This window comes from Crocuta crocuta, unplaced genomic scaffold (assembly GCF_008692635.1).
Source record: "Crocuta crocuta isolate KB4526 unplaced genomic scaffold, BGI_CrCroc_1.0 scaffold258, whole genome shotgun sequence".
Lineage (NCBI taxonomy): Eukaryota > Metazoa > Chordata > Mammalia > Carnivora > Hyaenidae > Crocuta > Crocuta crocuta.
The window spans coordinates 4,235,963-4,248,733 of record NW_027532842.1 but is presented as its reverse complement, the minus strand read 5'-3'; the positions used below and the strand labels follow the sequence as shown (position 1 = coordinate 4,248,733).

At 36.6% G+C, this 12,771-nt stretch overlaps 1 protein-coding gene across 7 annotated transcripts in view; it reads left to right on the top strand.

The window, feature by feature from the left end:
- Window positions 1-12,771, top strand: part of CDK8 (cyclin dependent kinase 8) — an 80,047-nt gene that overhangs the window by 16,870 nt on the left and 50,406 nt on the right. For 6 of the 7 annotated variants that reach the window (XR_013330569.1, XM_077745403.1, XM_077745405.1 and 3 more), the window contains 2 exons: window positions 6,017-6,127; window positions 10,854-10,994. Coding sequence is in view for 5 of the 7 variants with exons in the window: in XM_077745403.1 (XP_077601529.1) it covers window positions 6,017-6,127; window positions 10,854-10,994 (252 nt within the window). In the remaining 2 variants the exon portion in view is untranslated. Of the gene's footprint in view, window positions 1-6,016; window positions 6,128-10,853; window positions 10,995-12,771 lie in introns of those variants that run through there. The other variant, XM_077745408.1, reaches the window with a different exon arrangement.

The following is a 12,771-nucleotide window of genomic DNA, read 5'->3' as shown; positions in this document are numbered from 1 at the left end:
CAAAAAAGATGCTCAGCATCACTCATCATCAGGGAAATACAAATCGATACTACGATGAAGTATCACCTTATACCTGCCAGAATGGCCAAAATCAAAACCACAAGAAACAATAAATGTTGGTGAGGATGTGAAAAGAAAGGAATCTTCTTGCACCATTGGTGGGAATGCAAACTGGTACAGCCACTGTGGAAAACTGTATGGAGGTTCCTGAGAAAGTTAAAAATAGAACTACTCTAGGGTCACCTGGGTGGCTCAGTCGGTTAAGCATCTGACTTCAGCTCAGGTCATGATCTCATGGTTCGTGGGTTCGAGCTCCACATTGGGCTCTGTGCTGACAGCTCAGAGCCGGGAGCCTGCTTTAGATCCTGTATCTCCCTCTCCCTCTCCCCTCCCCCGCTTACACTGTGTGTCTCTCTCTTTCAAAAATAAATAAACATTAAAAAAAAAACCTTTTTTATATAAAAAAAGAGAAAGAACTACCGTGGAATCCAGTAATCACAGTGCTGGGTATTTACTTAAAAAATGCAGAAACACTTACTCAGAGGGATACATGCAGCCCTGTGCAGTGTCATTTACAACAGCCAAGTGATGGAAACAGCCGATAGCTATCGTCAGACCTATGGAAACATTCAGAATTTATTACTTTTGCCATGTTTTAAAAAGAATTTTTTTTAATATTTCTTTATTTTTGAAAGTGGGGGAGAGAGACAGAGTGTGAGCCAGGGGAGGGGTAGAAGGACAGAGACACAGAATCTGAAGCAGGCGCCAGGCTCTGAGCTGTCAGCACAGAGCCCAACATGGGGCTCGAACCCACAAACCGCGGCACCATGACCTGAGCCAGGGTCCGACACTTAACCGACTAAGCCATCCAGGTGCCCTGTAAAATTTTCATATTGTAAATCAGTGTCGTTTTCAGAATATTGGAGATTTTCTTACCTATTTTCTCACAGCTGTAAGTGGTGTTTATTGACAAGATCCAGTTTTAAATATTAATTTATTTTTTATTTACTTGTACTTTAAGAGTTCAAATTAAGTGTGATATTAGATGTCACAGTTGGAATGTATTAAGTTTATAATGAATGACATATTAAGACATTTATATTTTTAGCAGTGAGCTTAGTACTTAGGAAACTATAAGAATTTATTCCCAGTAGAGTTCGAATTTAAGGTGGTTTTTGGTGACGGAAACCACTGCTTAAACGTACTCAAACCTTTTATTTAAATTTTTTAACATAAAATCGTCAAAAAGGTAAAAAAAAAAAAAAAAGCAAAACCCTTAGAAAATAGTAAGAAATAGGTAACTCCATGCCATAGGCTTTGTAAGGGGTGATGAAATGCTGAAGTTCTTTTCATCAGCTTTGAATCCCGTGGCCCGTGGCATGTTCCCACAGTGTCAGAGTGCCGTCTGTAGCACTTGGAGCCCCAGCCAAGGAAACCTGCGCTTTATTTGGCTGGACCACTTACTAGCATGTAGGGCCCAAGGCAAGTCACTGTGTTTTTGTTTCCTCATTTGTAAGATGGTAATAGTGTCTCATAGGGTTTATTGTGAGGAGCTTAGCATGCTTCTTTGGACACAGCAAACTCTAGGTAAATGTCAGCTGCTCTCAGTAATCAGTTACTACTACCGTAGCCACAGCCTAGGACTGTCTACTCACTTGCATTTGTCTCCCACTGGAGGACCTCAGCAAGTCTTAGCACATTTCGTACCCAGGACCTAGTGTGTCTACCACAGTGGCTGGCTTGTCGGAGGTATTTGGTTACTGCTAGCCCTGCTAAATGTAGCACAGCTCCCTGGTTTTTGGAAGTACTTCAATAGAAATATTTACTTAGACGTAATTCCCCACTGAGACTCTGTTCCATCTCTAATCCCACAGTGACCCATCTCCTGATAAATCTCCTTTAAAGAAAACACCCAGCATAGAGTGTTTTACTCTGAGTAATAGTTATTTACTGTATCCGTTTACCAACGCTGCCATAACAAAATGCTATGGACTGGGTGGCTTATGCAACAGAGACTGACTTCTCCCTGGTGCGGTTTGTAAATCGAAACGTGGAGAGTCTGCAGAGCTGGGTTCACACACGACTGCTCTCTTGTGCCCGTTTGGATGGCCCTCTCTGTGCAAGCTGCCCGGGCGTCTCTCCGTGCTCCTATCTAATCTCTTATAAGGTCACCATTCAGATTGGATTAGGGCCACCTTAATGACCTTATTTTAACTTAATTGCCTCTGTAAAGGTCTTATGTTCAAATATGATCATATTCTGAGGTCCTGGCAGTTAGGGCTTCAACATATGAATTTGGGGAGAACCCAGTTCAGTCCATAACACTTAACTGTTACTTGCTATGATAATGATGGCCCTTTTAATATATTTTTAAGTTCTTACCCTCAAAGATTTGTTGTCTGACTCATCAGGTGCTGTTTTAAAAATAGAAGTGGATTGGTTTTTTTTTAAGAAGTGGATTTTTAAGGGGCTCCTGGGAGGCTCAGTTGGTTAAGCATCTGACTTCGGCTCAGGTCATGATCTCACGGTTTGTGGGTTCGAGCCTCGCGTTGGGCTGTGTGCTGACAGCTAGCTCACAGCCTGGAGCTGCTTCGGATTCTGTGTCTCCCTCTCTCTCTGACCCTCCCCTGCTCACTCTCTCTCTCTCTCTCAGAAATAAATTTTAAAAAACATTTAAAAAAAATTTTTAAGTGGATTTAAAAAAAATTATTTATTCTGAAAGGGGGGGAGAGAAGCAGAGAGAGAGGGAGAGAGAAAGTCCCAAAGCCCAATGAGGGGCTTTAACCCACGAACTGCAAGATCACGACTTGATTCGTAATCAAGAGTCAGATGCTTAACCAACGGAGCCACCCAGGCGCCCTGAGAAGTGGACTTTTAAAAGAAGTAGATTGGTTTTATGATGAAAGCAGTAATCTTAGTCCACAGATCAGAAGCCAAAGGGTGTTTTGTATGATGCCCTTACATTTGTATATATTTTTTATTCACAAATTCATTATCCACCAAAAACGTAATGCGTGCCTACCAGGTGCCCAGGCAGTGTGCCAGAAGCCTAGCAGTGGGCAAGACACGGGGACTGCCATTGTCTGGATCACAGCCTCGTGTGTGCTTACAACACCTGTGCTTGTGGGGCATGATGAGAAATATCCCCCTGAGGATTAGGTCTTGAAAGGTGTTGGTATTACACCTTAGACTGCTGGCTTTGTATTTTAAGTCATTAATTAGTTTTAAAAGGATTTAAATCCTGATTCTAACTACTACCTAGGACTGTGACCACGAGCAAATTATTTTATCCCCTTAAACCACTGTTGTCTCATTTATAAAATAGAAGTAATGTAAATATTTCATATGGTAATTCATGATTAGGTAAGATAGTGCATGCCGAATGCTTACGTAGCGCCATGTTTGACACTATAGAAGAACTAATAAAATGGTTGCTGGTTGTTTTTTTTCCCCCTCAATATAGGAGCTAAGCCTCATCTTGGGGGTGAAATTAAAGGGATATCTAAGAATAGCTTTATATGTAGGTTTCTAATGGACTTTGTTATAATTTCTACCTTGCCACTTTCCGGAAATGATTTGAAATAGTGCCTGAGAAGTATGTTCCAATCGTGAGGTAATGGAGAAAACACTTGACCCAGAACTGAGGTGAACTTAGCACTAGGTTTAGCTCTCCAGCCAGCTGGATTATCCCGGCTGACCCCGAAGTCTAGACTTCCCCTATCAGATTCCTTGCCTTGTTTATTAATTAGGAAATGGTTAATCTTAGATACTGCCCTTTGGGTTCCTGAGGATTTGTGTATAATCTCTTCTAAAGTCTCATAGCTTTGAAATTCTATTCTAACAGAAATATATAACTTGAATTTAAACTTGCTCCTGAATAAAATAAGTATCACTTTCCGGATAATAATCGTTAATGTCAGTGATCTAATGTATAGTCCATTCGTAGTTTTTCCTTTGCTGAATTCATTTTAGAGTCCCTAATGTATTGTTGACATTGCATTTATATTCTTGTTTTGGTAGCAGTGTTCTTATAAAAGTACTGAAGTTGTAAGTTCTAAGACCTTGACTTTCTCACGTGGCTGTCATGTACTTGGAACACATTTAGAAGCCACTGTGGAAGTCAGTTTTAACTGACAGAGACATAATATCAGGCTTCGTGAGAGAATTTTTCTTGTCATTGTTGCATCTGTTGTTTCTTTTTTTTGGTCTATGAAGTAGGAATACTTTTTAACTAATGGATTCTTAGGGCCGCTTTGGTTTTAAATGAGAATAAAATGAGATAAGAGATTTTATTTTAATTTTTAAAATTTTTAAATGTTTTATTTATTTTTGAGAGAGACAGACAGACAGCATGAGCAGGGGAGGGTCAGAGAGAGAGGGAGATACAGAATTCAAGGACAGGCTCCAGGCTCTGAGCTGTCAGCACAGAGCCCGACATGGGACTTGAACCCACAAACTGTGAGATCATGATCTGAGCCGAAGTTGGATGCTTAACCGACTGAGCCACCCAGGCACCCCAGGAGATAAAAGATCTTAAACAGAAGAATGTCCTAGGAAATGAGGAAGGTTAAACCCATAAAAATGTGTTCTACTTAGATGCTTTTGTCTGTGTAAGTTCTTTATTATTTTATTAAAGGCTACAAAATTTTACTTTACTATATAATTTAAATGCCTGAAAAAATAGATCCATATCTCACAGAATTACAGATCTTAATTCTCATCTGATATTTGATATTGACAAATGTTGTATTTAATAATGTTGCAATTAGTTTTTCCCTAAAGAATTGCAAGCTACACAATAAGTTCAATTGTTTTATGATATCAAAACAGACAACTAGCAAAATGGGAGAAAATATTTGTAAATCATTTATCTGATAAGGGATTAAGATCTACACTATATAAAAAATCACAACAAGAAGAAAAAAAGAACAATTCAAAATTGGGCAAAAGACTTTGGATAGACATTTCTCCAAAGAAGGTACACCAATGGCCAAGAAGCACCTTAAAAAGGATGCCTAACCCATCGTTAGGAAAAGGCAAATCAAAGCCACAATGAGGTACTACTTTATATCTATTCCAGCGTGGCTGTTATTAAGGAACAGAAACAAGGAAACTAGGTGTTGATGGAGATGTGGGGGGACTGGAGCCCTCGTGCGTTGCTGCCGGGAATATAAAATGGTGCAGCTGCTGTGAGAGCCGGTTTGGCGTTGCCTCACAAAGCCAACGGCCGAAGTATTGTACGCCTCACCAGTTCCACTCCCGGGTGAGCCGCGACTCACCTAGCTGTGGGCCCGTGTTCCCAGCAGCACTACTTGCAGTAGGCAGCGTGTGGAGACACCTCGAGTGCGTCAGCAGGTGAATGGATAAACAGCATGTGGCACACACGTCCAACGGAATGGACTCAGCCGTAAGAAAGGAAGGAGATGATGACACACGCCTGCGATACAGTGTGGATTAACCTTAAAGACACGATGCTAAGTGAAATAAGCCAGACACAGAAGGACAAACTGTATGGTTCTGATACTTAAAAGAAGTACCTAAAGTAGGCAAATTCATGGAGACAATGTAGGCTAGGGGTCAGCAGCGTCTGAGTGGGGAGGGAAGTGGGGGGTTCTTGTTAAATGAGTACAGAGTTTCTGTTTAGGATAATAAAGCCCTTCTAAAATGGGTAGTGGTGGGGGTTGCAAACATTTTGGGTATACTTAATGCTATTGAACTGTACACTTTAAAATGTTAAAATGGTGATTTTAATGTTATATATTTTATCTCAATAAAAAATCAAAACAAAATAAAAAACAAACTAAACAGTAACGACAAAATACATGTTACTCAATCATATCTTTTCCAAACAGTTTTTCCTCGTTTGTTACTGAAGCACCGGTATGGACACTTAAAATAGCGTGGGTAGTTAGGAGATTTTGGGGACTGATCACCATTGGGTTTTTATTGCCTGTGAATTACATGTGGTGTGGTTTATTTAACCTTATTTTCATGGCAAATCTTCCTTATTTTGTAGTTGCTTCGAGAGCTTAAGCATCCAAACGTCATCTCTCTTCAAAAGGTGTTTCTGTCTCACGCTGATAGGAAAGTATGGCTTCTGTTTGACTACGCCGAACATGACCTCTGGGTAAGCTGGACAGCTGCTACACATCAGGTCCTTGGTTTTAGTTCGGGATTAAGAGGGACCGAGAACAGTTTTAGGAGTTTATCTTACTCTGAGATTTACCTTTTAAAAATAAAACTGACCTCATAGAATGTGGTTGATGAATTACCAAGGCTAGGGTCTTTTGCTTGTATTATTGCTGTTTGGGCTTATCAGTGTGATCTTTGTAACTTGCTACAGAACACAGTAGAATCTGAAAAGTATAAACAGCCATTCAGTATTGTGTCCTAGCTACAGATTTCTGATACAACTTTTCAGGTAACTGTAATAGCCATTTTGTTACAGAATTTAAAAGCAGCGTGTTTCCTTTTACTCTGTAAAGGAATATAAAATGAGAAAGTGGTATCCTGTGTAGGGAGACAAATCTATTCTATTTGGAAGACTAGACATTTTGTTATTATGTTATTTGTCATATGACATTAGGTGCGTCTCTTAACGGCTCTGAAGTTGTAGGGCCCCTCCCCCATCCCCCAATCTGGAAAATGTGATACTTTTCCTGCTTTTTTATAGGACTTTTTGGAAGAAAAATTTTGTATTTGAAAAGCTTTATAAGCTAAGTGTACTATACAGATCTAACATACTATTAATAATTTGCTGGATGTTATTCACACTTAATACTCAGTATTATAATGTATTTCTTATTCCCACAAACAGAAATTCAGTATTATACTTACTTGAATTGGGCATGGTCTCACTTAGGAAGAATTCTTTGTGGAAGAAAGCTTTCAGTCAAATCCTTAAAGATTCTCAAAGTCCAATAATTACATCTATTAGATTAGTTTTATTAGTTTACCTAATATAATGATAAAAATGTTATATTGATAAAAATTATTATAAAAACTGAGAATTTAAATTTATCTTGTCTAAAAAGCTGAATTACAAATTGCTAATTCAATATTTTGCATTTACTCAGTAGGTTGTTTTTAAAATTGGTATTTATGAGAGTTTTGGGCAACTATAAAATTTACTCTGTTAAACATAACGGGGGGCACCTGGGTGGCTCAGTCGGCTAAGCGTCCGACTTCGTCTCAGGTCATGATCTCACGGTTCGTGGGTTCGAGCCCTGTGTTAGGCTCTGTGCTAACAGCTAGCTTAGAGCTTGGAGGCTGTCTTCGGATTCTGTGTCTCCCTCTCTCTCAGACCCTCCCCTGCTCATGCTGCCTGTCTCTCTCTCTCTCTTTCTCAGAAATAAATAAAACATTAAAAAAAATAAACTTAATGGTTATGGTTTTTGAAAATCTGAAATGCAGTCTTGGAGATAGTAGTTTATGATGTATGAAATGAAAGTCTGTAGCAAGATAGCCAAAGTAATTCTGAAATAGACTCACAAAACTTATATGCTGATCAGTCTTGTGTAAAGAACATGTTAACACAGACTACAGTTTAGAAAATAAAACAAGTAAACAAAAACCCAGTATTACCTTGAGTTAATTCATTAACAAGTACTTCACTTCTGTGAACTCTTATTTTTTCTGATATTTAATAAATAATTTAAAAAGATCTTTAAATATTTCACTTTGTTTTGTATATTGGCCTATATTTATATTTCTATACTGGCTGTGCATTTATTGCAATAAATAAAAGAAAAAACATCTATACAGATTTTCCTTGACTTTTGATGGAGTTACATCCTGATAAATGCATCGCACATTGAAAACATCTTAAGTCAGAAGTCCATTGAATACACCTGCCCTACTGAGCATCATAGCGTAGCCTAGTCTGCCTTCAGTGTATTGAAGACACTTCCATCCACCTACGGTTGGGCAAAATCTCCTAACACAGAGCCCATTGGGTAATAAAGTGCTGGATACCTCCTGCCACCTATTGACTAGCGTTCTGAAAATGCGGAGCAGAGTGTCTGTATGAGCATGGAGCGGCTGTGAGTGCCGCCCGGCATCACGGCGAGGATTGTCCTGCGTGCTGCTGGCGGGGGAAGAGATCAAGCTTCAAACTTCCAAGTGTGGTTCCTGCTGAATACTCGCCGCTTATGCTCCATCATCACGTCAAAAAATCCTAAGTTGAACCATTGTAAATCAGGACCACCTATACTGATATGCAAGGGATTATAATATTCTGGCTCAATTTCAGATAGCTTTTTTTTCAGCTGCAGTTTGTAAAAGTAAAAACAAAATTTTGAAGTAAAGCTAATACAAGTAAGGAGTAAATAGGAAAACTGTTCGAAAATAAGTTCAGCTTCTGAAAATAGTAAAATAGTTTTAAACTTTTGCTAATTTCCAGAATTAGCCTCATTTACATAATTTTAACCTTAAACAGATTTCAGAAATGGAAACTTATATGGGCTTCATATACTTTAAGATTTATAAGAAATAGTTTCATTCTGTAGGTTCCTGTTTTCCATGAGTAAATTTAGTCTGATTCAAATTATTTTTATAAGTTATCTGTGAAGAATTGTTTTTGAACTGAAAGTAGACATCAGATTTTCTGTTCTGTGAAACTATTGTCCAAAGTCAATGTTCTTGTAAATATATTGTTGTTGTTCACTACTGTTCTTTTAAAATAAACCTGATCAAATCAAATTGGGATTCTCTTAATAAAAAATTATTAAATTGGGGTGGCCAGTATTGAATTGAACACTCATTCTCAAGCCTAACATGAAATCAAATTATATGACCCAATTTATGAGAAATTTTCTAGGCTGGTTTATAAACATGATTTGTAATGAAACATGATTTGTAATAGTTGAACACAGGAGATAGGATCGTATTCAGTATAATTTCTAGCAGGCTAGTATGTGATATTTCATTTCACGTGTGGGTAGAATAAATATACTTTCACGAATTATGCTGCATGCAGTGTTCCCAGATGTGTGCACGTGGGCTTATTGTCCTCTTCTTAATACTGATTTAAGTCAAATAAGTACTTTTAATCTTCATTTTAATAAAAATAAAATAATTCAGTTTGTTAAAACCTCCTTTATCCATTTCATTTTCTTATTTTAATTGGCGTATTGAAATGAATTAGCTGGGGTAAGGCGGCAGAGGGTAACAACAGTTGCAGTGAAAAGAGTCATTTAAAAAAATCACTTAGGTGTTGGTGAAATTTCATGATAAGCACGCCGCATATTTGTTATATACCCCTGGAATAAAAATGAAGGTAAAAGATTTCCCCAGTGTAGTTTTTTGTAGTTATAAAATACTGGTAAAAAAGTACTTTGTTAAACCCTAATGAAAATGTACACTGAAGAGGTGCCTAACTGGCTTAGCCAGCAGAGCGTGCCACTCTTGATCTCGGAGTTGTAAGCTGGAGCCCCACGTTGGGTATAGAGATTACTTAAAAATGTTAACTGAAGAAATGCATACAGCATCATTTATTGTACCTCCCCTACATATTCTTTTATTCTCACTCTGGCAGGTTTTAATTTTTAAAAATAATGATGTATTTTAATCTATTTTTATTAAGCTCTGAGAACCACTAGCTCTTCTTAAGATGAACAGATTTTATTGTCACACCATTTCTTAGGATATGTGACAGAACGTTCTAGATTATTGAGTTTTAGCTCTGTTTTGTTTGGCTGTTTTAAAGTACTTTGGAAAAATGACAGAAGAAAATAAAAATAGTGTTATGCTGCTAATAAAGTATAGATTAATCATACTACACATGCATGCAGACTGATACGCTTTTACTTTCCCACCAGGTAGGTAGTCTTTGCTATACATTTTTTCTTTGGAAAGTAAACCTTCTTCACTCACGAATTACTAGCTATTCCTTATCCTTGTTCGACTTTCTATATTATAAGAAAATAGGAGGTGAAAATGTTGACCTATAATCTAAAGTGTGTCAGTCCTGTTTTAATTATGTTTACTGATTTCAAGAATATGCTCAATATTCACTCATAAATACTGCTCAGGAGTTCATTCTTCCGCACACGAAGAACACATGTGTTCTTCTTTAGGCACATGCCTAGTGTACACACAGCAGAGTCGACTTCAGCTGTAGGTGTTATTACAGTTTAAGAATGCTTTAATTAAAATGAAGAAACCTGTCAAGAGATTTTGAAACATTGGATCTTGTTTCTATTGAGGTACATTTATTTATAAAGCAATTTTCCTATTTATAAAATAGTACTTGATTTTTAACGGATATCCACTAATACTGTTCCTGGAAGGTTTTTAATGAAGAGTACAAGGCTGTTTTATCGTCATCTGAATCTTTCCTATTTCTAAATATTTCCAGCGTAAACTGGTCATTTACATGTTATTTCTTTATGCTTCTGTATATTTTATTGAAATAATTTCCCTATTTGCATCCTTTATAACCCTTGTAGTATATAAATAGGTAACACATCTATGCTAGCTCAGCCAGTCCATAAGTATCTCTTGAAATTTGTTCTGTTTGTTTTCATTTAATTAGTACAGACAAAAAAGATTCTGTTCTTAGAAATTTCTACCAGGTAAACATGGGTCAAGTATATCCTGAAAGTATTTTTAAATTATACTTTTACTCAACTTCTCTGTTGTAATCATTTATTTTCTGAGACGTGATCATATGCTCAGGGAATGAAATTTTAGCTCCATTTATTCAGAAATTTTAAATTTATGTTATCCAGCAGAATATGAAATTATATTTTCGATATCTTTGGGAATCCCTGAACGTTAGGAAAATATTATACATCAAGTGATCTTTCCCTCTTTTCTTTTTAAGCTTCTGGTGATATTTTTCTTTCTTTCAGCATATAATCAAGTTTCACAGAGCTTCTAAAGCAAACAAGAAGCCAGTTCAGTTACCTCGGGGAATGGTGAAGTCACTATTATATCAGATCCTAGATGGGATTCACTACCTGCATGCTAACTGGGTGTTGCACAGGGATTTGGTAAGTCGATATGTAGTTAGGTTTAAGCAGAAGGATGCATTTATAGCTGGATTATTTTCTAGTTTTCTCTACATATCAGTGCTGCATAGACTTTCAAAGCTCGTAGAAGGCGTGAAAGCACTGTAGTCTCATAACATAGTCTAGCTTTGTGCTGTCTATGTGATGCATCCTCTTCTCCGACGTGTACTGGTTGGGGTTCACTGAAGAGGTGAAAGAGGGCACATTGGTTTTCCTAAGCTTTTGTTTACTTTTTTTTTTTATAAATGAAGTCTTGACTTACTTTACATTATTAGATGCTAAGCAAACTCTAGAAATTGATATGTTTATGAATAACTTGGAAATGAAACTTTGGAGCTTATTGCAACTAAGTTACATATTAGAAGAGGAGATATTAATTCAATCTGCTTTTTTCTTAATGTTTAATTTTTTGAGAGATAGAGATCAATCTGCTTATTTTTTAAGCCCCACTGTATTTGTAGCTTTCTTTCGGCCAGTAACGTCTATTTATCATAACTGAGTCCATTATTGAGAATCCTTACCATGTTAAGGCACATTAAATTCTAAAGAATTTAGAAACTTCAGAAATTGGCTTTTTTATTTTTATGTTACATGGCAGAATAATTTATGCCTTTTTATAAAACCCATCTAGCATTAAGTTTTTCATTAAATTTTGCATTGTTCATTTATCTTCATGGGTGTAAATTATTTAAGTCTCAAATTCCCCACATTGCATAATTACATTGTGATTTTGTTGTTCTTTTCTTTGCAAAGGTGGTAACTATAGTGAAGTTTATAACAATGCCTTTATTCCACACAGTTATAAACACAGTGCTAGAGATGATGATTTGGTCTCTAATCACATGTTTTACATGGAAAAAACCCTGTAGACTTTGAGATGGAGCTGATCTGCCCCTTGCACATATTCTTTCTAAGGTGCTCTATATTTAATGCCTTCAAATCAGATGTTCCAGAGTCATAATTTCTAGTGCTTTCATCTATTTTCAATAAATCTCCTTACAGTATGGTACTTATTTTATCTCCAGGGCTTATACCTTGAAAGCATTTAGACTAGGACTGATAACATCAGAAATTTGGTTGAAGGAACTTTTTTCCTTATGCAAATTTTATTTCTAATATTATTAGGGTATTTTGTTTACAGTGGATTTACAGAACAGAAGTAAGACAAATCCATTGGCTTGTTATGAAGCTGAAAATAAGTTTTGACTTTTAGGGAAGTCAACTTAGGGAAAAACCATTACTACTTTTGAGCTACTGACCTTTTTTATGATCGCCGAAAGATTAAAATATGGCAAAAGGGAATTTTCCCCTAATTATATTGCTGAGATGACACTACATTTTCTTTTTATTGTAAATTATTTTTCATCATTAAAATCTGTTTACTAGATGAATACAAACTGAATGCAAGTCAGTATTTAAATTATGTTAATATGTAATATATTTGAACCACTTAGAATAATATCAACTACAGTAGTGAAAATAATTATAAAATTTAATTTTTTTAAAATTTTCTCTTTTGGGAAAGCCCTTTCTTTTTATTTTTTTTTATTTTTTTATTTTTTTTTTTACTTTGGGTATATTTTATTTATTTATTTTTTTTACAAATAGTTTATTGTCAAATTAGTTTCCACATAACACTCAGTGGGAAAGCCCTTTCTATTGGTGCAGCATAAACAAGTTCTCTTTGACCTAGAGATAGTGTAGGACACGTCATTTTGGAGACCTCCGTTCATTAGTGGCATGCCAGGAGGTGGGGGCC